The following is a 27,009-nucleotide window of genomic DNA, read 5'->3' as shown; positions in this document are numbered from 1 at the left end:
AATCTTGAAAAATTTATTAAAAAACGATTTAGCAGCTAATATAAGTGAATAAAACATAAAGAAGTGAGCGATTATAAAGATGATAGTGATACATTTTATTTTTTATTTTATGAAAAGTATGTATTATAATAATAATAATAAAAAGATAACTACCAAAGATTAAAACTTTTATTTTATTTTATGAATTTGCTATATTTGATGGGTTTTTTTTTTTTTCGAAAAGAAAATCACTGCGAATTCCTGCGCTGAGACGGTGCCAAAACAATCAGTCTTTGCTGTCCATTTACAAGCCAAGTGAGCCGCTAAAAATATCAAAACTAGAAATAAGGCATGTATAAACATTGCTTAAAGCATCGATATATGGTGGACCAGCCTTGAATCGTTCGATCAGTAACAACACCGACTTTAATCCAACGGCCTAACGACATTAATCGCATCCCCAAAAATTTTGGAACGCAACGGTAATATTTCTAACCTCACATATATAAACAGGATCTCGGCGCTCGCGCTAAACACACTTAATTGTGCAATTTCTTAGGGTTTTGTCCAAAGTCTTGATCTAGGGCTTCGTCTCCACCGTCGCACTCTCCGGTATGCCCCGCCGGAGACCTGGGCTCCGCCGTCAGTATCTCGTCGACGCTAGGCAGGTATCTTTCACAATCATAGAAATGTTGATGAATTAGGGTTAGGGTTTCATGGGTACTCTGCCCAGCCGATCCCTTTCTGCCTCGCCGGAGGCAAGGTCGCGATTGTCGGAGAGCGATGCTTGGTCTGGCGTCTGTGAGACTCAGCTTTGGAGATACTCTTTATCTTTTCTTTTTACCCTGTTTTGTATTAGTTTTTAAATTTAGCTCAAATTTCCCGGTGGTAATTATTGTGGTTAATGGCTCAACGTCTGCCAAGAAGATTAAGGGATGGAGTGATCATGGTGCCACGCAAGTGAGGAAATCAGGTACTTCACTTTCATGTGTATGTTTCTTCATTCTTTTCTACTATCTTGAAATTTAGAATTTCCTTAAATTAATACTCACATCTATGGTCTGTCTGGCTTTCAATTCTATATCTCAGTTGATGCCAAGACTTAAAAAAAAGTACCCATTTCTATAATGGTGTCTTTTTGGTTCAGGAAAATTGTAGGAATTAGTAAAGAAAATAATCTGGTATAGCAATAAAATATTTTGCAATTATTTATTTATTATTTTTTTATTTATATAAAGCGACTAATTATATAATTGATAGATTTACAAATATGAAGAAGATGAGATATTCAGTTGCAGGTGCTTTCATTATTTAAATTTGCTCCGGAATGATAGGGTCGAGTTCCTCCACCGTGTTGGGCGCATAGTATGATATTGTCCGCTTTGGAGCCAAGCCCGCACGGATTTGTTTTTGGGTTTCCTTCCCAAAAGGCCTCATACTAGTGTAGTTAGGTGGGTCTCTTATATCCAATGCATTCTTTGCATTCACTTCCGATGTGGGACTTTGGTTTGCATCCCAACACGGATAATGCTTATTGATAATTTGTTTTTCTTGTTCAGTAGCAGAAAATGATAGAAGTTTGATGTTTAATTTTCTTGTCAGGTTGTGCGACGTACAAAGGAATGGTTTATTCCAATATGCATGTTCTTTTTAAGTGAATAAAATACACAGTTCTATTCTTTTTTATACCGAAATGTTAGCATTCACAGCCGTGCAGAGTCTGCAAAGAAGTTTCCCAGATGCAGGTCTGTCTACCCTTTGACTGTTATATGACTCTTTCATTCATTAGTATCTGCAATGGCGTTTCATACTTGGTTTGCAGACTATTGGTGGTGGAATAAAGTCAAAAGGGCTGGTCTGGTGTGGTAAGGGCGAGAGAGACTTTAGCCATCGGTCCCTCTATTTTTTGTTAGAAATCCTTTTCCCTTCATCACGCTATTCTTTTAAGACACATTTTAAAACCACTTGATTTGACAATGATTGCTTGAACTCATATTTTGCATATATATTCTACAGGTTTGTTGATTGTGTTGTGTACAGTGTTGTGTTTGCTTATAGTAAGTATTTCTTGTTGTTGCAAACTCAAGGCAATGAGAAGTTCCCGATGCACCACAAGCACATCAATTTAGGTGGAAAAACAAAGATGTTTTTACTTTAAAATTTAAAGATTTATGAAAGCTTGTTTCCATATATCTGTTTATTATCTGGACGTTTTTGTGTGGCTAATATTATTTACGAACACGGTCGATCATTCCTCGTTGAGAGGTAAAGGGAAAAAGAGTTCGACTTCTGGATATGGTGAGATTTATATTTTTTTCTTGAATTTCTTTTCTGGTCGGGATTAGATGAATCTGAACATGGTCTGTGGTATAGAACCGACAATCTGAATGGTGATCAATTACTTTCTGGTTTCCTGGAATTGCTGATTTTGATAATCTAAAACGCTGAATTTTTTCAGAAATTTTATTTTAATTGTCTATCTTGAAACACTAGACACCTTGTTTTTAGATATGGTATGATCAGAATACTTAAGGCAACGACGGTGGGAGTACCAAACCCTATTAGATTCATGTAGAGTTTTTTTTTTTTTTTTTTTATTATTATTAATCTGAAATCTTGTAGAAGCATTTGCTGCTTTTCTATTGATGTTCAGGCATTGCAATTTTTTCCTTAATCAAGTTGATATGGTGTGTGTGTGTGTGTGTGTTATTTTACTACTTATTGTCTGGTTTTTTAGGACTGCATAATTTCAATAGCTGGGAGTTTTAAGAGAAAAATAGTTGGGCTTTTGAAGCAACTCCTAACGTTGCTTCTTCTAGTCCCTTTTTTGGTTGGGATAAGAAGAATATGACATGGTCTCTTATAGGACATTCTAAATAGTCTTAAAATTTAGCTATGTTGGTTTTTCTTATTTTTAAACTATAACGCTTCAAAATTTGCCACGATAAATTCTGAAACACAATTTTTATGGAAGATAGTCGAGCTAGTTTTTAATCTTCTGCTAATATTGTTTTTCTTTCTAATGTCATTTTCAACTAAATAAATATGTAGATATGAATTTTTTTTTCCGTTCTTTCACACAATACTTTTCAGAAAGCTGGGTTGAGAAGAACAATGTAGTTTGAGAAGTATAATTTCTTTGGTGTCTTCATTCAAGTCCTATACTCAAGGTGCTTCAAAAGATGAATAAATACTAAACCATCATGTATATTTCCATTGTGTTGTATCTTATTGTTAGATTCATTTTATCAATTACTAGGTGCTTGTAAACCATACTAACCAAGGATGAGAAGTTTTATGCTTCAATCTCTGTTTACTGTCCCCAAGGTTTTGGCGGTACTGGTGATTGACCCTGGCGATGGGTCACTCATGTGGAAAATTTCTTGAAAAAAAAAATCAAGACAATCTTTTGTAATGTAGTCATTAACTAGTGTGTTGCTGTGCCAACATCAGCCCGGAATCTCGGTGTGCCGGTATATAAATTCAGGCTTGGAAGCCGAAACCCTCTACTCTTCTCTTTAATGTCTGATGCGAAAAAGGGAATGATAATACAATCATGGGTTGCAAAACAGTTACCAAGGTCAGTGAGTTTCTATAATTTTCTCTCAGTTGTCGTATATATAGCGAGTCAATATTATCTTCCCCTATCGTTTCATGTCTTCCATGAGTTATGTCAGTAGGTTTTGGATTCGAGAAAGCTTCGTCGGGATTATGTTGCTTGAAGAAAAAGAAACAGAGATTTCATTGATTGAATAATTGCTTGGCTTCAAGTAGAATGCACCCGCTCCAATGCCTTTTGCTTCTCTCTCCACTTTTGCCTCTTTGATTTTTATGTCATTTATTTTTTATATTATATATTTTGGGTTCCTTCTTGGTGGTCTTTTTAAGGGTTGGAGCAATGTTACCAGCTATAACTATTGGATAATTTGAGATTGTCATCAAGCTTTGTTGTTGCTCAACGCTGTGAAGAGGAATCTCGGAGCGCGACGTTTCACTGCATGTATCTCATGTTGGGCTTGCAATCTCAAGCTCTTGTGTCTTCTATCCATGTCAGGTGCAAGAAAGGCAAAGAAGACACAAGCTCTTTCCAATGCTGATTCTGGTTCCTTTCTTGGTTTTGCTGACTCCTCTCTTGTCCACCGCTGAGCAATCTTCGAGGTCAGTAGTTACCTCAGATCCGCATGAGTTTGTTGGTGATCTATTAGATTTAGGAGAATCGGGTCGTACAGTTGCCTGTACTGATTCTGAGTACGTTGACTTTCTACTTTATATTCTCCTTTACTAACTACCCGTCTAAGAAGGTTAGATCTCTTTCACTTGCTATGCTTTAAACAGCGTACGATTTTTATGCTCGGCTTCGGATGTCTTTTATTCCCTCTAATTTTTATTTTTTTATTTATTTTTCTGCATACATCCTTAGCCGCTGAGACTCATTATGACATTTTGTCTTGTTAAAGTAATGTATTGAGTAGGTTTTTTTGTTTTTTTAATTGTATTTGAACTGAAATAGATTGTTACTTTTGCTCGTTACTAATTTTTACTGATATTTGATGGAGTCTACTATGTTATATTTTGGTCGAGGTGATTGGAGATCAGACACTGTGGAGAAAAAGAAAAGTAAGGCTTGGATCTGGAAACTATGTAATCAACGAGCATTTAGTGATTTAGTTTTTATTATGTTGTTTGTGTCATTGGATTTTTGCTATAACCTTGCCTTTGTTCATTTTGTTTCAAGTAGCCCTATTTGTTTTCTTATTCCTTTGCCATTTAGTTTTGATAACCACTTCAAGAAATCTCATTCTGGGAGCGGATTCTTTGTTTCATGGGTTTTTCCCACTCAGCGCATGCCATTAAATCCTCTTTTGAGCTCGACATCTTCTTTATTGCTCTTTATTTTGTTTCCATTCTTCCAAAGACCAATTGTTTTTACAATCCTTGATTTTAAATAAATATTATTTTTAATATATTTTTTTCTTTCTTTTTTAACTACATAAAAAGAAAACAAAGACTGATGGTATTTTGTTTTGTCAGTGTTAACCTCTGATCCCATGTGTTTGACAATGTATCGCTGTACGCTTTTTCATCTTGATTTTGCATTGCTCGATTTTGTTTTCTCTGATTCAGGAGAATCAGGTCCTAAAGTTTGCTTCTGCTTTAAATTATGGGGACAGTATGTGGTAACTTTTTAACTAACAATTTGCAGGTTAGAAGGTTTTGTAGACTCTTGATTATGCAAGTATTATCAATACAAGGAAATCCTTAACTGGATATGTATGTACTGTTTGTGGTGGAGTAGTGAGCTGGAAATCTAATCTCCAGTCAGTTGTGGCTTTATCGACAACCGAGGCATAGTATATGGCTATTATAGAAGAGGTTAAAGAAGCACTCTGAATGAAAGGGCTTGTATCAGAACTCGGATTTGTACAGAAACAGATTCTGATTCATAGTGATGTTCAAAGTGCTCTACATTTAACATCGAGTGTCGTATTGATGTTTAAATACATTTTGTAAGCGATATTGTCAACTCTGGACATGTGAAGATTGAGAAGATAGCAAATGAAGAAAGCCAGTCCCAAGCTCAAAGTTTGATCATTGTATGAAGATTCTGTACGTCAAGGTCAAGGATTTTCAGAAGTTAAGACCCTCAGGGTCACAACAAGCTCTGGTCTTCTACTAAATGATAGCTTTATTGCAAGATTGATCAAGGTGGAATTTTTTTTATTATTTGATCTCATCAGCAACGACTTACAAATAGATTTCGGTTTCTGATTTATACTCGATGACGTGTAATGTAAGCAACATCTATAACCGTGTTCAAATAGCTTAGATGGGAATTTCTGTTGTAACTTGTTTTTATTTATGAGAGAGAAACATAGAGAGGGGCAGAGAGAGACTTGGTGAGATACGTGTTGAGAGTGAAACTTGTGACTTGTGAGGATCAAGAGAGATGTCTTTTATGTGTTGTAAACTCTTATAACTTTGTGGTCTTCGAGCTGCCGCCGAAGGTCTTCTCCATGGCGCCTCTGCCCTTCGCGTCACCGCCACGGCGCCCTTTCCCTTCGCGCCACCGAAGGTCTTCTCCATGGCCCGTTCGCCCTTAGCGTCACCGGAGATCTTCTCCATGGCGCCTCTGCCCTTCCCGTCACCGGAGGTCTTCTCCATGGCGCCCTTCCCCTTCGCGTCACCAGACGTAGCCTCGTCTGGGCCGTGCCGCCCTTCTCCTCCGACGGATCTTTGTGGTCCAAAATACCCCTCTCCGAGCGTTGCATTGCCGCCGTATTGAAACGCGTCCTCTCCACGGCCGGGGAATCTCCCACGACGGAATCAAGCCCGGGAGCATCATCGTCTGGCCGGAATCTCCGGTCGTCAAGCTCTCCAATAATAGGGTCTCCGAGTTGTTCTATAGTGCCGGCGATAGATACAGCGATAGATCGTACTAGAAGGGCTCCGGGCCGGTGGTCTCCACTGTGACGGAATCGCATCGCCAGCCTGAAATCCAACTTACAGGTCCGGTGTATTTGGTAGTGCTCACCTCACCGGTGTTGAATTAATAAATTGATTTTGGGTTATGTATTAGGTTTGGGCCTTAAGAGTTTTTAGGCCCAAATTTGTGGTATTGTGAGTCCAGCTTCTAGAAGCCTAATCTAGAGAAATCCATGGAGCTCTCTAGAAGATAATTATAGAGTAGGAATTATGTAGAATTGTATATAAAATTATAGACTAATTTATAGCGTTTAGATTAAATTTGTATTAAGCCAAATAAAAAATTATCTTTCTATAAAGAAATTCTCCTACCTCTCTACTTTATACCTAAGCTTCTAAAATTTTCAAACACTTTTTTCCTAAACATCCGAAATATTTAAATATTTCCTTCACTACCAAAAACTTCCTTCCAACAAAGTGGTATTAGAGTTTGAAAATCCTTCTAAAGATGGCGAATAGCGGTTTTCCCTTCCAAGTCTCTATGCTCACAAAGAGCAACTACGACAACTGGAGTCTTAGAATGGTGGCTCTCCTTGGTGCACACAACGTGTGGGAGATACTCGAGTTTGAGTGACTTAAGAAAGAGAGACAACAAGGCTCTTTGTCTCATCTATCAAGGGTTAAATGAAGACACAGTTGAGAAAGTTTCAGGAGTAAAGTCGGCTAAAAAAGCTTGGGAGAAACTTCGAACCTCGTACAAGGGAGTAGATCAATTCAAGAAGATACGTCTTCAAACTTTAAGAAGAGAGTTTGAAGCCTCGCACATGTGTGAAACAAGTAAAAAAAATATTGAAAGTATTATTACAAACACAATGATTTAGACCAAATACTTAGTGAAAATTTATTATAAAATAATAAATTATTCCAATATGTAGAAAATAAATTTATTTAAAAATGTATAAATCAAGAAAAAAATTATTTACATCTTGAAAAATTACTATTGAAATTTTTTTTTTAACACATTTGATAAAAAAAAAAAGAACAAAAAAAAGAAATCCGCTGTGATATCATGTAAAAAAAAAAAATTGCCTTCCTAAATATAGTGGGACCCACGTATTTTACCTTCCTTTTTTGCCTTTGTATTGTTGTATATATTTTCGTTCTGATGTGGCATTTGAACACACTCGATTGTAACACAAAAATGAAAGAGTAAGTGTAAGAAGAGGAGAAAGGAAGAGGAGAAAATCAACAAGAACACCTCAAAGAGAAAAAATCAAATTGATAAAAAGAAAGTGTTCACTATTTATAATCTTTTAAATCTCATATTGGTTATTGTTGGTGGAATATTCACTCTGTTGAACGAGTCTTGTGCGTGTAATTAGCTTGTATATAAGTTTTTATTTGTTTCTCTGATTTGTTATATTTCCTTAGTATTAGGAAGATTAGTTGTTATATTATCATTTATTTCCCACGTTTTGTATATGATATTTGCCTATATGAATGGCAACAAATCAATGGAATAAACACATCAATTTACAATCGCATATTTCCAGTTTCACATGGTATCAGAGCTTTCTTTTATAATCTGCGATTTTTATTTTATTATATCTGTTGTTCTTATTTCATTGATGATATCAGAATTAATTCTCTCATTTATTGCTATTCATTAGCATACAAGTAAACGTTTTTTTTTATTGATTATCAGAATCAATTTTCATTCACTGTTATTCATTAGCACACATTACGTCCATCAATTCTTGGCATTCATTCATTATCAAATCAATTCATTTTCTCTATAATTGTTAACATTCATTCATTGATATTATCATTGTGCTATCATTTTTTTTCTCCATTTTACATGTCCATGTCTTTCTGTGATCAGTTTTTTTTTCTCTTCTTTTCACTGATCAGTTTGTTTCATTTTTTTTGTAGACGTTCAATATGTCTGACGATCTCAATCTCGAAGAAACCATTCCGGTCTTCAACACCGCTTCTCCGGTGGCTACAACCAATCTCTATGATGTTCACCACTCAGAAAGTCCATCTGCTGTTCTCGTTACACCACTTCTCATGGGTGATAATTATGCCACATGGAGCCGAGCAATTGCCATGGCTCTACGAGCTGAGAACAAATATGGCCTCGTCGACGGAACATTGCTGAAGCCTACTGCTCAAGGTGATATCCTAAACTGGGAACGCTGCAATGACTTAGTGAGCAGCTGTATTCTGAACTCAATTTCTCCTGAAATCCGGCCAAGTATCCTCTACTCCGAGACTGCCGCTCAGATTTAGCTTGACCTCAAAGATCGTTTTTCTCAGTCCAACGCACCGAAAATCTACCAGCTAAAGAAATCCATCTCAAACCCGAAACAAGAAGGTATGACCGTCTCGTCACATTTCACTCAATTAAAGTCCCTTTGGGACAAGTTGAACATCATCATCACCATCATCTCTCCGTGCATCTGCGCGAACTCAAAGTCCATCATCGATCAAATCAATCAAGATCGAGCCATGGAGTTCCTACAAGGACTCCATGACAGTTTCTTTTCGGTACGCCAGCAGATCCTCCTCATGGAGCCCTTTCCTTTCGTTCAACGGATCTACAACTTGGTGCGCCAAGAAGAGAAACAACAGGAGCTGGACATACAACCTCCGATCGCTGACTCTGCTGCCCTCCACACTTCCAAAAATGCATCGTGGAATAATCGCCACAACAACGTGGACTCTGCTGCTCCTCAACCTAATCGACACTCGGGAAAACGACCACGTCCATTCTGTGAACATTGCAACCGCCACGGCCACACACAAGCCACTTGCTACCAACTACACGGCTTCCCCGACGGCCAGGCCAAACGTCCCACACCACACAACAGCAACAACTCTCATGCAGCTCCAATGTCTTCCCTGACTCAAGACCAATACAAGAACTTGATGGCTCTCTTAGCACATGACACCACTGTTGCTGATCCTTCCGCTGACCATTCTGCAAATTTAGCAGGTACAATTTTATCTTGTATTTCTTCTTCCTGGATTATAGATTCTGGTGCTTCAAATCATATATGCACCTCACTTTTATTATTTTCTTATTATTCTAAATTGCAACATCACATATGTTCAATTGCCTGATGGTTCAATAGCATCAGTAACTCATATTGGTGTCATTAAGTACTCACCCAATCTCATTTTGAATGATGTATTTCATATCCCATCTTTGAAATTTAATTTATTGTCTATTTCACAAGTAACTAAACATCTCAGTTGTGAAGTCACATGTTTTTCTGCTCACTGTGTGTTTCATGACCATTCCTCGAAGAGAAGATTGATCTGGGTAGTCTCCAACATGGGCTTTATTTTCTGGATCGCATTCCCATTTTAAATAAAGTATTTTCTTTTAAGAAATGTAATAATTTTGACTTATGGCATTCACGCCTTGGTCATCCTGGGAATTCCCGTTTTAATTTTCTTGTTCGCAATTTTCCAAATATTGTTCAAAATAAAAACTTCACTTGTGATGTTTGTCCACAAGCCAAGCAATCTCGTCAATTATTTCTTTCTAGTTTTTCTCATTCTTCCAAATGTTTTGAGTTAATACATGTTGACATTTGGGGACCTTTTTCTGTTCCTTCTATGAATGGATCTCGTTATTTTTTAACCATTGTCAATGATTATTCACGTTGTACTTGGATATACCTTATGAAAAATAAATCTTAAACTTTTTACATGATTACACATTTTTTTAATCAAATTAATCGGTAATTCAATGGAAATATATCTAAAATAAATACCGGAACTGGTGGATTTTTCCTCCCAAAACTTCAAACCATTCGTTCAGATAACGAGACTGAATTTTGTGCACCAAGTTTCAAAATTGGTGTCATACTCATGGCATTATTCATCAACGTAGTTGTGTTGCCACACCCCAACAAAATGGTATTGTTAAACGAAAGCATCGTAATCTTCTCGATGTTACTCGCGCCTTGCGCTTTCAAAGTCATCTTCCTTTATTTTTTGGGGAGAATGCATTCTTACCGCTGCTTATCTCATTAACAAATTATTGACACCAATTCTTCAATTTAAATCTCCTCATGAACTTTTATTTGGTGTTACCGCATCGTATTCTTCACTACGAGTCTTTGGGTGTTTATGTTTCGCTAAAAATATGTATATTCAACATAAGTTTGACTCTCGTGCCAAACCTGGCATCTTCGTTGGTTATCTTTTTGGTAAAAAGGGATACCGTGTCTATGATCCCTCCACACGTCGTATTTATGTCTCTCGCGATGTTTTCTTTCATGAGTCTATATTTCCTTACCGTGATCATCCTCATACGCCACCTACCACTCCTCCGATAAGCATTACTCCATTAAATGATTATCAATTTGATCTCTTCTCTACATCCTCGCTTTCCGCACCTATGGTTGTTGAAACTCCACCACCTCCTTCTCCTTCTTACGAGGCTATTGAATGTTTCCCGGATACGGTGATTCTTCCGCCGCCTGCCCGTCCCTCGCGAGTTCGACAACCTCCGACTCGTTTAAGCGATTTTATATGTACTAATGTCTCTACTTCTACTCCATTTCCTCTTATCAATCACTTTTCTTTAGCCGCTTTAAGTACTTATCATCATTCTTTTATATCCACCATTATTGATCATACTGAACCACAAACTTATTCTGAAGCGGTTAAATCTTCTCATTGGCGCACTGCCATGTCTTCTGAAATTAATGCTCTTGTAGCTAACCATACTTGGTCCCTATGCCCTTTACCTCCTGGAAAAATCCCAATATGTTGTAAATCGGTATACAAGATCAAATATAACTCTGATGGCTTCATCGAACATTATAAAGCCCGTCTCATTGCAAAAGGATACAATCAAATTGAAGGGATTGATTATCATGACGCGTTCGCTCATGTTGCCAAACTCGTTACCGTTCGGCTTCTTCTCTCCATCGCTACTATTGAAGGATGGATCCTTCATCAACTTGATGTCAAAAATGCTTTTCTCTTAGGTGATCTCCATGAAGAAGTTTACATGAAACTTCCTCCTGGTTTCGCTCATGCGGGTAATGCTTCTGTTTGTAAATTACACAAATCTCTATATGGACTTAAACAAGCCTCTTGCCAATGGTTCTCTTTTATTTTCTTCTACTCTCATATCAAGTGGCTTCCGCCAATTTGTCTCTGATTACAGTCTTTTCACATATGTCAAAGGTCCCATCAGTGTTTTTGTCCTTGTTTATGTTGACGATATCATCATCAATGGCAACAACATAGCCGTCATTTCTGAGACCAAACAATTTCTTGCCAATTCTTTCTCTATTAAGGATCTCGGAACTCTTAGATATTTCATTGGCATCGAAGTATCTCGTTCTAAGAAAGGTATTTTTTTATATCAACGTAAATACATTCTTGATATTCTCTCAGATTCTGGTCACCTTGGGTGCCGCCCTTCTCCATTTCCTATGGAACAACATCTTCATCTACTCCTTGAAGATGGTACACCACTTCCTGACCCATCCATTTATCGACGTCTCGTTGGTCGCCTCATTTACTTAACTGTCACTCGTCCTGACATTCAATATGCAGTGAATACTCTTAGTCAATTCATGCAACTTCCTCGTTCAACCCACCTTGATGCGGCGAATCGTGTTCTCCGCTATCTAAAAAGGTCAGTTGGTAAAGGAATCCTTCTTTCCGTCACTAGTTCTCTTTCGCTTGTTGGCTTTGCTGATTTTGACTGGGTTGGTTGTCCTATTACTCGTCGCTCCACTATTGGATATATAACCATGCTTGGTTCAAGTCTTATCTCCTGGAAAACTAAGAAGCAGCCCACTGTCTCTCGATCTTCAGTCGAGGCCGAATATCGATCACTCGCTACTCTTACTTCTGAGATACAATAGCTACATTATCTACTCTCTGATCTCGGTTTTCCTCCTCAACAACCGATCACCGTTCATTGTGACAACCAAGCCGCCATACACATCGCCAACAACCCAGTCTTCCATGAACGAACAAAGGATATTGAGCTTGATGTCATTTTGTCCGCGAAAAAATTATTTTCGGTCTCATCTCCACCAGCTACTTGCGTTCTTCAGATCAGCTTGCCGATATCTTCACAAAACCGCTTGGTGCATATGCTTTTTCATAACCTTCTTTCCAAGTTAGGCGTGCTCGACATCTCTCTCCCGACTCCAACTTGACGGGGGATGTTGAACGAGTCTTGTGCGTGTAGTTAGCTTGTATATAGGTTTTTATTTGTTTCCATGATTTGTTATATTTTCTTATTATTAGGAAGATTAGTTGTTATATTATCCTTTATTTCCCACGTTTTGTATCTGATATTTGCCTATACAAATGGCGACAAATCAATTGAATAAACACTTCAATTTACAATCGCATATTTCCAGTTTCACACACTCTCTACGAATAATATTGTACATTGTTTGGTACGCACCTGGGTAAAATTCATTGTCTCGATCTTTTTATTTCCGTCCATTATTTCCATAATCGCAAACACTATATATTGTAATGCCATTAAACTGAATTGACGCACAACATAAATATGATTGAGGTGAGGTGTCATGATTTTTATTTTCATGTGTTTGTGTGTATTTTCGAGTGAAAAATTGAAAATATAAGTGCATAGTGAATTTTACATAGTTTTAGAAGTTTTGAATATAAGTGCATAGTGAATTTTACATAGTTTTAGAAGTTTTGAATTCTTTACCTTTTTACATAGACTTGACAGGGCTCAATTCTTCTTTTCAGGCTAAAGAATTGTACTATACGTAATATATTAATATCGAAACCTCAACAATATGTATATTCTATATTTCTATTCATAGGGCCGGCCAACATTGCAAATGTAATAACAGATATTCATAGGGCCAACATGCAAATGTAATAACAGATTTTTATATATGTTCATGCAATGTATTGATATAGGGGATATGCTCATATGCATATACAATCAAATGCACGTCATTTTCCTTGGTGATATAAAGGCCAAGCAGAGGCAGGTATGAGATTATAGTCTTATAAGTGTTGATATGATTTTATGTCGAAGAATCCGCATTGGGAAATGGAAAAGTCAACACCTACGAGAATCTTGACCACCCTTTATACATATTTCAATTCACGAACAGAAGAAAATTCCAAAGAGCGTTCATAGCATTTGAGAGGAAAATGTTCGACAGTATGCAAAGCTGCAAATTTCTTTCGGAAATGCATATCGAATCATTGATTCTTGTTGGACTTGATGATATTTTGGTGAAGTGAACATTGCGTCTTTGGTCATAAAAAAAACAGGAAGAATATTATGATGATCGTCTGCCCATATAATATAGGGTCTATGGGCTATATAAACAAAACGTTTCTAATTTTTAAATAATTACGTTTCGTTAACTTTTTTTGTAAATAGTTACGTAAATCTATTTACGCAAAGTAAATTTCTAGTAAATTTGTTTAAATAACGTTGATTACGTCATATTTTTTGCTATTTACGGAACATTTATAGCTTTTTACAAAAAAAAATTACAAAACGTTGATTAAAATAAAATGTAAATGTTTATGTTTCTATGAATTATATGTAAAATATTTGTATAATATAATATATAGCATCATATGTGTGTTTACAAAATATAATTTCAGTCTCTGAAATTATCACTTTATAACTTTTACTCCTTTCAAATTATTTGACATTCCTATTATACTTGACTAATTTCTTAGTTCATTGCAATTACATATTCCCACATATATACTTATGAGTTATGACACTTTGTATTTGTTTGAATGAAATGAAGTATACAAATTAAACACTATCATTGTGTTCAAAATTATGGGAAACATTGAGTTATAAAGACAATGATGAAAATGATTGACATATATATGTCTCGCAATTATTTAAACTTGGGGCTAGTGACTAGTGAGGAAAACTTCTTTTGAAGGAAATGTCAATTTTTAAGTAACAAAAATATTTATTAAAACTAGCCGCAATGGTTTGGAACTTTGGATGAGTTTGCATGAAACAGCAAAGTATATTAAAAAAAAAAAAAAATGAGCATCATTGGTCTTCTTAGCTTCCATAACTAACAATAGTATCTTTATATTAGTTTGTTGCTTTATATGTTAAAAAGAAGAAAAAAAATTGATCATTACTTACCACTCTTCTGCGCATGCTTTTGTTTAGCTTTAACCCTCCTTTTAAGCATTATTAATGAACTTAGTTTCGTTTCTTTATCCCCATCATGGACTGAATATTAATAAAAGCATTTTGTTACTTTTTAAAGTGCATATGTACTTAACTTCAGATTCCAAACTAAACAATTATAGATTATGCTTAGTTTAATTTTTTTTTTTCCTATTCTAATTCAGAAGATATATATTTGCTTCCTCCACCGCAAAGGAAAAAGAATGTAATAATTTTGAAACTTTCAGTAGACAACTAGTGGAAAAGGACTTGCTTGTTTTATATATATATAAGTATGTTTTAGAAAATAAATTTGAATCTTGCTTGCAAACCTAATAATTGATAATATTATTTCGGGGATTTTTTTTATTAGGGATAGATTATCCAGGTTATTTAGGGAATTTTTCTTTTAATGACTGTTAGTTATCTTACTATATTATGTGAAGCAAGAGAGAGCAAGAAAGAAAGGTTTGGTTTGGGATAGGAATGGCAACGGGTACGGGTTTTAGCGGGTACACTATAACCATACCCGTATCCGCAAAAAAAAATACCCGATAGCCCATACCCGTTAACCCGTCTATTTAAACGGGGCGGGTAACGGGTATACCCGTCCGGGTGACGGGTGCCAAAAATATGCACCCGTTAACCCGCTTTTTTTTAATAAAAAAAATTGACTCATATTATAAGAAAAAATTGTCACTACTACATAGGTTATATAGTAGTATAAAAACTGAAATTATATGTGTGAGAGTACGTATAAGTTATATCAAAATTCTAAGATTTTTTTTTTTAATGTTTACAGGTCGGGTTAACGGATCGGGTATGTTATTTCCGCCACCCGACTCGTACCCGCTAAAAATGATAACGAGTATTATCCGTTAACCCATTTGAGAGGGTATCACCCGGCCCATTTAGCTCGGATATCCGACGGGTTAACGGGTTTCGGATTAAACTGTCATTCCTAGTTTGGGAGGAAAAAAAATACTAGAGTTAATTAATTAAAATAATTTTAATTTTAATGAAAATCTTAAGGAATCTGGGTTCATCATTGGTAAATCACAGGACAGGACCATCCACATCTTGTGGACTACATGAAATGGGCCCACCTCAAGTTAGATGCGTGCGTCACGACTCACGCGTGACCGTGGGCCATCTTTTTGGGCTTTATTTATTTTAGCTTAATTAATAAATTTGGGGGATTGTTGATTTAGCAATATCATTCTCATATACAGTTCATTTTGTTTAGCACATGCACAATGTTGATTGACATAAAGTAGTTTTTATTTTTTTTTTTTTTATTTATTTTTTTTTTTTTTTAAGGAAAATCTACACACACACACACTCGCACTTCTAAAAAAAAACAGCTGAAGTGTGAAATTATTAATTTTATTTTATTAAACATTTTTTTTATTGATGTAATCACACATATTTAAAACAGTTTCATATTTATTTTATAAATACTTAAATTACGTTTCTACTACCATTAATCACTCTTTATAATAAGAATAAACACCATGATTTAGGAAGCAAATACAATAATTTGTTACTTAGAAAACTGACATACCATACTAGTCAATTAAGTTAATATATTCCGTAATTTATTGACAGGTGTTAAATGCTCTGAACATTTTAATTCTCATTAAATAAAAAAAAATTATTTAGCTTTGTACATCTACCGTAGACTGTTCTAACAAATGCAAATAAATTCACAAATCAGAAAAAGAGACTTTCCTTAATATTTTGGAAAACGACTATTAAGCTTGTTAAAGGACTTAGGTGGATATTAGTTCCCTTTTTATTGACAGATCAAGTTGGATTTGAACCCTTTAAATGGGTCCATCAAACGCTTTCAATTTTTATTATTCCTTTTTCAAAATCATCAATCATTAAGTTCAACCTCGATTTAAAGTATATAGTATATATGTGGACATAATTAATCACTATATTCGTAGTTTGTTATTCTAATACAATAATAATCGTAGACTTAAATAAAAAACAGTTAGTCATACTCGTACCGAACCATTGATACTTTTTGTATGTAAACATGCAATCTATGCGTATTACTTATTTAATTCATATATTTATTTTTTCTTGAAATCCAACTTGTTACTTCATTCATAGACCCTTATAGCGGAATACGGATGGCGAGGAATGATTTGGTGTGAGAGCCCACATCGATAAGTTTGGTGTATCATCACAATCATCGTATCCAAAATTATTTAATGGCTATCCCGTGCTTCAAATGGGTCCAATCTCTCACACATTAATCAATTTTGCTCTTATCATCTCATCCCCTATACTTTTTGTTCCATTGAAAATATTAAAATATTAGCAACGAGTCGTTTCTTTCTACGGTGCGGTGAGTCTCACCGGATCATAAACACCTGGAAACAAATCAGCCGTTATTACCGGAATAACTTTTGTTCTTTTTAGCCAGCAAGGTCACAACCCAGCTTAGGGATGGTTGACCAGATTATTTGGTTTGACCGGGCTATATACAATAGATTTAGCTATACAGTCTATAGATAGGTAATAATAATAATAAATAAATAAATATAAACTAATTTTATGAGTGAGTCTACAGCTGGAAAACCCGTACCAGGACAAGGAGGTAAATTGATGATTAGATTCCATTATTCCTTATGTTCCTGAGACCCAAAGCCTCCAAAGTTTTAAAAGAAAAAGATTTCATCTGGTACGGCTCTCTAATATTATATTGATTTAAATTAAATTAAATTAAATTATTGCACGGAAGGAAGCGCTACTCTGCTCTGCATGCACACCCATCTTCGTGGACCCTATCTGACGTGTCACGATCCTAGTTCCTCTTTTGGGGATCCATCAAGAAGCGTATCTACTGAAATTGCGCCAATTAAATTCAATTTTATTAATTAAAAAAAAATAAGAAAAATGCGTGTTACATAATAATTTTAGGCAAACATGAATGTATATATACGATATGATATGGTATGGTACGTGGGTCCAAATTAAGTTTAGTGGTTTGATGAAGAATGATGTGCATGGAAGTTAGAAGCATAATGAGTGTTTTCTCAAAAGAAATGAAAGGGGGTTTAGTTGGCACTGAGAAAAATGAGTGTGTAACAGCAAAGAGAGGTCTGTTAGAATAGTTGGCAAAATGTGTCAGTAAAAAATATATATATATAAAAAATTATAAAAATTAATAAAGTATGTGAAAGAAAGAAGCAAAGCCAAGAAGAGCAAGCTTGGGGTTGAAGAGAGGAACCTCCTCGACTCTACTCCTCTAATTATTATCATTGTTAATTTGTTAAAGAAAGGAAAGAAATAAGAGAAGACAGAGAGGGGAATTAAACAAATGAAAAAGGTAATGAAACTGGAATAGTAAAGTTGTGGAAGGGAAAAAGAAAGAGGGATTAGGTTCTTTCTGGTAATAATAATATTTCATTTCCAAACAAGGGCAGTTGCGCTTGCAGTTGTTAGTCTTGTCTTTTGAAATCATTCATACATGTCACCTCTTTTAACTTGAGCAGATAAGTAAGCAAAGTCTCAATCTTTCTTTCTCTTTCCTCTTTCTCTCTCTAACCCCATTAATTCTACTAGTTTATTATTATTATTATTACCATCCTTGTTATTATACATATGGTCTCTCTCTGCTTGTGATTTGAGAGAAGAGAGAGAGAAAGTGATCTATAAAGTTCAGAACTTGATGCTTCCTTTGCTGTTTTTGCAAGTACCCAGTTGGTGAAATTGAAAGGAAAAAAAAAATTATTTAAATTGTGGAATTATAGCAAGCATTTGATGCTCTTGACTGTACAAATTACAAACGCTCTCAAAAGCCCCCAATTACCGTGACTCTTCCAAATTACACTGCACAATTGAGGTCACAATTCAGGTACCCATTCGAGAATATCTCAAAAGTTTATGGCTTTTTTTATTTTCTGTTTCTCGGTTACTGAGATCTTTATTCCCTATGGTGTTTTTGGGTCTTTGCATCAGAGAAACAACACAGAGTGTTATTATTCCCTCCTTGAACGCTGAAGCTTTGCTCTGGTCATAACTCTTCTTCAATTGTGGTATCAATCACATTGGTGCTTTCATTCAATACAAATACAAGGTAATGCAACATATATATATATATAGATATATATATATATTATATATATATATATATATATATATACCATCTTTAATCAAAAAGTGAGAAAGGGAATCTGCTTTCTTTATATGTTAGTCTGGTGAGCTGTTGCTTAGCTAATGTCATTGTTAGTCTATTATGTCTACTTTATGCTCTGAAAGGTTCACTTTCTTGTCTGTGTGACAACACCATTTTTATTTTTAATTTCTTTGCAATGAAGTAGTAAGCTTGATCCATATGGGTTTCTCAGAGAGAATAGAAAAAGAAAAGAAAAAAACTGGTGCTGTGGATTTTATGCCTGTTACCTATGGGATTTTTATCCTTTCACTTTGTGTCTCTGTAGGATTCTGTAATGAAGAGCTTCTTTTACTTTAACAACCCTTCAGTTCTCTCTATATATTAAAACTAAAAATCAATAAAAAAAAAGCCTGCCAAGGTTACTTGTTCATTGTTGATTCCCCTGCAAGAACATCACACCCGTCAACTTTAGTCAAACACCCACTTTGCCTTTTTGTTTTTTCATATATAGTATTCATCACTAGTTCCAGTTTTTTTTTTCTTCTTTCAATCAGTATTACCCTTGTGTATATATACAGCACAACTGAGTTCCTGGGGCTTTTGTGGTCTTGTTGTGACTTTCTTTTTTGCTTCAGAGATGAGTGGTCAAGAAAATGAGGATATGGGGTTTCAAAGACACAGAAGTGAGGGCTATCTAAACCCGATGCCCGATAAGGTCTCGGGAATGGCTATGAGCTCGCTGACCATGTTCAAGCCGCCCCCGATGCCGACGAACGGACCCTCGGACCCGTTCTTCGGCTCGGGGTGGGACCCGCTCTGCTCGATGGGCGGCCACGCCGAGAACTTCGGTGGAGGCTCGTCTTCGATGGTCTCTCATGGCGGCGATTTTTGCAATCCCCATTACAGTATCAACAACGGTTCCGTGTTGGAGAGCCAAGGAGGAATGAGCAGCACGAGCTTCGCCGAGATGGCGCCGAAGCTCGACTCGTGCTTCGGATCCGGTGGATTCTCGGGAATTCCTGGCGGCCCTTTCGGGTTCCCGAATTACATGCCGAGCAAAGACAATCACGAGAGGAATTCGATGGTCGGAGGGCAATCTCAGGACGGTTCCGACAGTGCGATCGGTTCTTCCCCGAACGGGAAACGGAGAAAGCGCGTCGCCGATCCCAATTCCCCTCTCACCTGTGACAAGGTAGAAACTATAGTTTGATCTGAATCTTTGCTTGGGTTGCTGTGATCAGATCTATGTTTATATGATCTTGTGTACATGCTCTTTACTGTCGTCGATTCGTGTAACGGTCGTCTTTTTTGTTGTTGTGAATTTTGGTAGAATGTGGAAGGGGAAGAAAGAAAAAGAGATTTGACGGCCGAGAATTCGGACGCTGGGAAGGATGAGCAAGATGAGAGAAAGCCCAAAACCGAAGAGAACACGAGCGGCGGTGGAAAGCAAACGGGGAAGCAAGCCAAAGATAGTTCCAACAGCGGAGAAACTCCGAATAAAGATAATTACATCCACGTCCGAGCCCGGAGAGGCCAGGCTACAAATAGCCATAGCCTCGCCGAGCGGGTATAGATCTTTTTATTTTTTTAAAAGTCGGTTTCTCGAGAAGTTTGTGCTCTACAAAAAAGTGATTTGAGGGTCTCTTTTTTTTTTGTAGGTGAGGAGAGAGAAGATTAGCGAGAGGATGAGATTGCTTCAAGAACTTGTTCCCGGCTGCAACAAGGTAAAGTTATAATACTCGAGAGGGTATCGAAAATTTTTCTGCATCGTCTTTTGATTGCTATGTACTTAACTAAATAGAATTTTGGGTGTTTAGATAACGGGAAAGGCGGTGATGCTTGACGAGATCATCAACTATGTGCAATCTCTGCAACAACAAGTTGAGGTAAAAAGCTTGATTATCGTTCTACGTTTTTTCCCCCTTAAAAATTATATCAAATATTCTAATTGGCTTCTCAACAATTTTGTGCTTCAGTTTCTATCGATGAAACTTGCGACTGTGAATCCAGAGTTAAATATCGACATAGATCGGCTTTTATCAAAGGATGTAAGAAAAAAAAAAAGCCAATGCATATTCTAGTACAATCTTTTAGCAAATTTGTTACCTGATATCAGAGCTTCTTATGGGATGACCAGATTCTCAACTCTCGAGGCAGCTCTGGATCTATTTTCGGGCTCGGACCCGGGATGGGCTCGGCCCAACATTTCCCTCATGGCATGTTTCAGGGAACAATGCCGAATATGCCAGGCTCGGGCCCACAGTTTGCTTCTCTGCCTCAGGTGAGTTTAATTAAGCAATACTATATAGTCGAGTTATAAATTCATCGCTGCTACGAAGACACTCATGATAAAAACGAGTTTTTTTTATGTATATATGCAGAGTGTACTGGAAAATGAGCTCCAAGGCCTTTTCCACATGGGCTTCGACTCGAACTCCGTTATCGATAATTTGGGAGGGAATGGTACAACTTTTTTTTTTTTTTTTTTTTTTCTATCTCATCTTCGTTATGTTATCTTTTTCTTCACTTTAGCTAAGTGTTGTGTGTTGTACGGATCATTGTTTGGCAGGGCGTTTGAAACCGGAGCTATAGTTCTTGAAGATGCAAGCTTTCCAGTTGACTGATTTAACTCGAATCAATGGAAGATAAAACTCTACTCCAAAAAAAAAAAAAAAAAAAAAGCTGAAAAAAAGAAGAAAGATTTTTCAGTTTGTATAGGGCGGGTAGTTGCTAACTGTTCTTCGAATTTTTAGCAGAAGAAGATGACATTTTGATAGTTAAAGAAATCTTTTTTTGTATATGAGGACTTTGATTGGTGAAAAAAATGATTTGTTTGATAATTATTGGTGTTTGTAGATCTTCATTCTCTTTATTTTATGATTGTATTAAATCTTTGAGAGGGTTTTGTTGCTGAAGAACCTGGGGTGGAATTGATTTTTGTAGAGTGCATCAAATTCAAGAAATATAGATCGACTAATAGTTTGTTTTGAGAATTTGCGTGCTTGTCTTTCTCTTTTCCTTTCCTGGTTACCGTTTAAATTCAAATATAGTTTCTCCGAGTTTAATTTAGGTTAATGGTAATGCCAACACACCATTTACAAAAATTACTTGTTTTAAAAGCAACTTTTTTTAAACTATTATATATTCGAGTTGTTTCTCCGAAATAATTCTCCCATTAAAGCTTATTTATATAGGTACATTTTTTAAAATTGATTTCGTCAATTAAAAAAAACTCAAATGAGAAGGAAAAAAAAAAGCCTTGACCAAGTATTTCAACAATGTCGTTTTCAGGAACACATATTGAGTTCGTGTCGTTTATATTGATACAACGCGGTCGTTTTTCCAATTTAGCCGTGGAGGAGAAATTTTTACCGTGGGGTGAAATTTGTGTAGGGCCTCACGGTAATTAACAGTTCACCTGAATCTGAATCATAATGTTGTTGAGTTGAAAAACAGACAGAGGAATGTTAACGGTCATAACTTTGGTGGACCAAAGCCCATGACCACGTCTTATTTTGGGACCACACAATTGGACCACCCAAACCAAACACATCAACAATTCAAGGTAGACTTTTCTTTTCTTCACACGTTCAAATTTTGACGACATCGCATATTTCTACTCATGTGATGTGTGTGAGATGAGGCCACGTCACTTTCGCTGTTTTTTACTCCCTCACATTACGATTGTATGAGAGAACATACTACCATAGATCCTCTTCTTAATTATTAACTTAAAAATATAAACTATATGATAAAAAAAAATTGCATGTGTTTTTTTTTCCCAAGCGCTTTTGGTGACGTTTGGTTTAATGAGATGGGAAGCGGATTTTCATGTCTCCGTCTATTTATGGCTTGGCCCGCTATTATTAATTCTATTTAACATATCAATTGGTTTTGGATTGGTGGATAATGTTTTTTCTTCTTCTTTTATTTTCCTACACCAAGTAACAAAGAGCGGTTTCGCCGGCAACAAAGTAGAGTCCAATTTGAGCACCGACACTTGTGGTAACCCAGTAATGCTAAATGACTATATATATTAAAATAACCACGGTTAATTCTTAAAAATACCAACCAAAAAAAATATTAATTTCATTGTCTGTTAAGTGTGCGTAACAGTAGGGTCTTGTTTATTTTTACTGTGCGTATTCCAAATCCGAACCCCACACCAAACCAAAGTCTCGGTCCGTGGTGACTTCATTTCACAATGCGACACCTGTGAATTGGCATTATTATTCAAAATGCACACCAAATTTATCCAATTACTTGAAATGTGGGCAAAAGGATAAGAGACATCCACCGATATTTTATTTATTTATTATTATTTTTTTAAAGTTGTCTGTCATTTCAAAACCTCAGTCATTTGATTTTGACACAATAGTTCTGTTTACAACCTGTGTTGTAGTCAAGTTTACAACATTCCAAGAGCCTAGAAGAAAAAGAAGAAGGATAAGAAGAATAAGAAGTAATAACCAAGTAAATGAAATAAATTATGTAACTAAATTTCCTTGTTTACTGTTTAAAAAGACAGTTTTTCTTCTTACAAAAGAATTTATCCAAAAACAAAAGAATTAAAACAAAGATTAAAGAAAAGAAGAAAGAAAAAAAAAACACTAATGAAGCCCTAGTAATAAACAGTGAAGAGGAATCACCATTCCCTATCAAAATGACCTTTCTGTTACCCCCAACAGCACACATATCTTACAACACAAGCCTTCTTTTTTTCGTTTTTCCCTTGTTAAACTTTCAAGGGAGTTTCAAAGACTGGAAATTTGGAGATCAAACCTCAGAGATCTTCTCTTTTAGCTCTTCTTCTTGTGTGTCGTCAATGGTGTCTTTAGCTTAAGCTAATATCACCTGTGGCCAAACACCATGGTAGTAGTATTGTATCGTATACCGTATGGATTCCCATTTTTCGTTTCATCATTCACTCAACTCAACTCATTCTCAGCTTAAAACTACACGCCCTAACTCAGTCTCTCTCTCTCTCTCTCTCCGTTTTCCTTCACTGAACTTGCTCGCCGATTAAGTCGAGGCCGACGAGCAAGAACGAAATCCCTTGGAAGAGCAAGAAGTAGAAATGGATACCCTGAGCCGAGAGCAAGCTCCGCGCCGCGGCCGTCAAGAGAAGGAAGGCCAGAGCCAACTCTTTGGTGTAAATCCTGTTGTGCTTCTTCTTCTTCTTGCTGTCGTTACTATCGCTCTTCTTCTTCAGCGATAATCCTCCGGAGGAAGCCTCGTCCTTGATATCGTGGAGGTTCGGGACCGAGACCCCTCGGCTGTGGTGCTTGTTGCTGTTGGTCTCTTCCTTGTCGACGAGGCCGACGAGGTCGCCCTCGGAGGATCGGCCGGATTTCTTCGTGACGACCCACTCGTAGGCGCTCCCGAGCTGGAATAGGCCGGAGATCATGGCGTTGAATTTCGTGACCGACATCGTGTTCTCGAAGAGGAGGTATGGGACGATGAACGGGAACGATTTCGGTGCCGGGAGGATATTGAGGAAGGACATGGTGGCCGGGATGTAACAGACCACCCACGCCGCCAGCTCAGCTTCCGGGACGAACATCGTCATCGGGAGAATTATGCAGAAGAGCGTGAACGAGTAGAACGGAAGAATCAGCTTTCGCAGCAGGAAGAACAGGAATATCATGTTGAATTTCTTCCACACGCTTATCTGCAAGTAAGTAAATGCACGAAGAATTATGTTAAACATGGTATTGGCGAAATTCGATTTCGAAACCGATTAGTTATCATCATGAATAGTGTTGTTGTATATAAATAATTACCTTGGATTTGATAATAGCCGGGAGGCAAAGGCGAAAAAGCTGCATAGGACCAGAATGCCATCTATGCTGTTGTTTCCGATAAGCTTCGTAGGATTCGGGTAATTCACACTGACACTGTATCATTCACAAAAAGAATATATAAAAGGGACATAATTTGAATTTTTAGAAAAAGTTAGATAGTAATGAATGATTGTCTAACCTCGACGTCGTTGAGGAAGACGAACTTCCAACCGTGGAGGTGAGCGCGGACGGCGATATCCATGTCCTCGACGGTGGTCCTCTCGAGCCAGCCTCCGCAATCCTCCAAGGCCTTGATCCTCCAAACCCCAGCGGTGCCGTTGAAGCCGAAAAAGTCCAAGAACACGCCGTTCACTTGCTGCTCGACCTCGAAATGGAAGGCGAGGTTTATGTTCTGCAGCCTCGTCAGCAAGTTCTCGTCTTTGTTCACAAACGACCACCTCGCCTGGACCAGACCCAACTCCTCATTGTCCTGCGAGCTCACCACGAAAAGAAACCGAAATTCACACAAAAAGCCTATGTTATCCAAATCGGGCGTTGGTAGTTACCTTGAAGTGTGGGACGGTTTTGACGAGGAAGTCGGGCGTGGGCTGGAAATCGGCGTCGAAGATTGCGACGAACTCGTAGTCTCTGACGTAGCTGCAGTTCATGGCGGACTTGAGGTTGCCGGCCTTGTAGCCGTCCCTTATCACGCGGTGGCGGTACACGATCCTCGCTCCCTCGCGCTGCCACTTGTGCACTTCTTCTCTGATCAGAGACTGCGTCGTCGGATCGTCCGAGTCGTCCAGAATCTGAATCAGCATCTTCGACTTCGGCCACTCCAAATTGCACACCGCCGCGATGGATTGCTGGTAAACCTACACAACACACACACACAAGAGAGAGAGAGAGAGAGATGAGACCGAGGTTCATGGGGAGGGGTTGAGACTCGTGATGAGACTGACCTCTCTTTCGTTGCACATGGGGATCTGGACGAGGACCATGGGGAAGAAGCCTTTCTCGCCGGACTCGAGATCGGCGGGGCCGGATTTGGGGACGGGTTTGATTCGGCGGAGGCGAATCCAGAAGCATCCGAGGCAGAGGACGAGGCGGTCCAGGCTCTGGACGAGGAAGAGGACAATGCAAGCGTTGGCCAGGAACTGGAGCGGCGGAGCCAAGTACTGGACCCGAATCCGGACCCAGTTCGAGTAGGCCCACCCGAACGCGCCTCTGACGGCGACGAGCTCCTCCCTCAGCCTCAGGCTGTCGGCGGCGAAATGCCAGCCGCGGAGGTAGGCGGCGATCTCGAAGAAGAGGAGGAGGAGGGAGAGCCAGAGGAAGAGCTTCAGGAAGGACCGGAAGTGGTGCTGGGTCTTGCCGTCGGAGTCGGTTCGGCCGGAGGAAACGCGGCGGCGGACGGCGGAGGCGATGGAGGTCAGGCACCCGGCGGCGCGGTGGGCTTTCAGGAGGAGGACCCACGTCAGCTGCTTTGCGTTCTTTCCTCGGGCTTTGTCTTTGTTGCTGGGCTTGCCGGCGAAAACGTCGTCGTCTGAGGGGGATTCGAGCTCAACCATTGACCAGTTCGGGTTCTCCATTTTCACCACCACCGGAGTTCCGCGGTGGCTCTCCTTCGCCCACCAGTCGAACGACGGCGGCGACATTGCGCTGACGGAGAGAGAGAGAGAGAGTGTGTGTCTGTGTCTGTGTTTGTTTATATTAATTTATGGAAAGAAAGATTTATTTTTTTGGGGCTACGAATTCGATGGCATTGTGAGTGAGAAAGAGAGAGAGAGATTAAGATCATGGTGACATTGGGACAAAATCTCGTTATATAAATATAACATGTAAAGAGATTGATCTGAGAAGCACTGTTGTTGTTGTGTCGTGTTACGAAGTTTTTTTTTTTTTTTTTTTGAAAGTTCGAACGAGGTCTCTTTTCTTTTCTGTGGCTTCTCTCTCTCTCTCTTTGGTTAGATTACAGCTTGCAAAGAGCGGTCTCTGGAGAATTGTAAATAAGAAGAGCGAGAAAAGAGAGAGAAAATATGGGAAAAAGATTGGTAACAGCTCAACACGTCTTTGATTTTGATTCCAATAAATTCGATTTCGATTTTTTTATTTTTTAAGAAAAATAAGAGGGAACGCGAAACAAAATTAATATTATAAACGTAACAGAGGACGGAAAAAAAAATATAGAGAAAAGAAGAGAAATTAATCTAACAACAGAAACTACACGGACACCACGTTCTCGGGTCAAATCATTAATATCTTCCTTAATTTTGTTTTTTTAATTGGTACCCTTTTTTACAATTTGTTAATTATCTTTTTCATAAAATAAAATATTAAAGTAAACTAAGCAGATTCAAAAATATAAATTATAATTAAAAAGAATTTAACAACACAGATTTTCGACAATGACGGGCATTTACTACTCTCTTTGATTTGATTTATTTCCTTTTTTTATTTTTTTTTCCCGTTTCACTCTCTTTTTTCCTTTATATTTTCTTCTC

At 37.6% G+C, this 27,009-nt stretch overlaps 2 protein-coding genes and 1 long non-coding RNA gene across 7 annotated transcripts; 2 read left to right on the top strand and 1 right to left on the bottom strand.

Moving 5' to 3' along the window:
• The first annotated feature begins 533 nt into the window (after positions 1-533).
• Positions 534-5,959, top strand: LOC149391930 (uncharacterized). 3 transcript variants are annotated; one of them, XR_016300306.1, is made up of 3 exons: positions 534-952; positions 1,582-4,596; positions 5,183-5,959. It is a non-coding gene; the product is annotated as an uncharacterized LOC149391930 (long non-coding RNA). The 3 variants fall into 3 exon arrangements; XR_016300305.1 differs by lacking the exon at positions 5,183-5,959 and having other exon boundaries at positions 1,582-1,724; positions 1,802-4,802; XR_016300304.1 differs by lacking the exon at positions 5,183-5,959 and having other exon boundaries at positions 1,582-4,802.
• Positions 5,960-17,632: 11,673 nt separating this feature from the next.
• On the top strand, positions 17,633-21,715 carry LOC149391929 (basic helix-loop-helix (bHLH) DNA-binding superfamily protein). Of its 3 annotated transcripts, XM_089619605.1 has the most exons (11): positions 17,633-17,933; positions 18,358-18,461; positions 18,566-18,683; positions 19,358-19,914; positions 20,053-20,289; positions 20,381-20,446; positions 20,540-20,608; positions 20,699-20,770; positions 20,860-21,003; positions 21,104-21,185; positions 21,292-21,715. In XM_089619605.1, exons 4-11 carry the CDS (start codon positions 19,360-19,362, stop codon positions 21,312-21,314), a joined length of 1,248 nt encoding a protein of 415 aa, XP_089475731.1. In that variant the 5' UTR covers positions 17,633-17,933; positions 18,358-18,461; positions 18,566-18,683; positions 19,358-19,359; the 3' UTR covers positions 21,315-21,715. The 3 variants fall into 3 exon arrangements, with proteins under 3 accessions (XP_089475731.1, XP_089475730.1, XP_089475732.1); XM_089619604.1 differs by lacking the exon at positions 17,633-17,933 and having other exon boundaries at positions 18,207-18,461; XM_089619606.1 differs by lacking the exons at positions 17,633-17,933; positions 18,358-18,461; positions 18,566-18,683 and having other exon boundaries at positions 18,932-19,914.
• A 1,485-nt stretch (positions 21,716-23,200) lies between these two features.
• Positions 23,201-26,565, bottom strand: CSLC12 (Cellulose-synthase-like C12). The gene is made up of 5 exons (XM_089618980.1): positions 25,468-26,565; positions 25,072-25,380; positions 24,705-24,995; positions 24,506-24,619; positions 23,201-24,393 (listed from the first exon to the last, which is right to left on the bottom strand). Exons 1-5 carry the CDS (start codon positions 26,161-26,163, stop codon positions 23,725-23,727), a joined length of 2,079 nt encoding a protein of 692 aa, XP_089475106.1. The 5' UTR covers positions 26,164-26,565; the 3' UTR covers positions 23,201-23,724.
• Positions 26,566-27,009: the final 444 nt, after the last annotated feature.

The sequence above is a fragment of the Urtica dioica genome, chromosome 7 (genome assembly GCF_054948205.1).
Source record: "Urtica dioica subsp. dioica isolate 48M chromosome 7, U.dioica_male_clone48M_v1_H2, whole genome shotgun sequence".
In the NCBI taxonomy this organism is placed as follows: Eukaryota; Viridiplantae; Streptophyta; class Magnoliopsida; order Rosales; family Urticaceae; genus Urtica; species Urtica dioica.
The sequence above is the reverse complement of the archived record's forward strand: the minus strand, read 5'-3'. Positions and strand labels throughout refer to the sequence as shown.

Coding starts and splice junctions, on each gene's coding strand:
- CSLC12 (XM_089618980.1), bottom strand. CDS start 26,163: ATGTCGCCGCCGTCGTTCGACTGGTGGGCGAAGGAGAGCCACCGCGGA. Junction 24,996..25,071: donor AAACCGTCCCACACTTCAAG/GTAACTACCAAC, acceptor GTGAGCTCGCAG/GACAATGAGGAGTTGGGTCT. Junction 24,620..24,704: donor TCTTCCTCAACGACGTCGAG/GTTAGACAATCA, acceptor TGAATGATACAG/TGTCAGTGTGAATTACCCGA.
- LOC149391929 (XM_089619605.1), top strand. CDS start 19,360: ATGAGTGGTCAAGAAAATGAGGATATGGGGTTTCAAAGACACAGAAGT. Junction 20,447..20,539: donor TTGTTCCCGGCTGCAACAAG/GTAAAGTTATAA, acceptor TTGGGTGTTTAG/ATAACGGGAAAGGCGGTGAT. Junction 20,609..20,698: donor CTCTGCAACAACAAGTTGAG/GTAAAAAGCTTG, acceptor TTTGTGCTTCAG/TTTCTATCGATGAAACTTGC.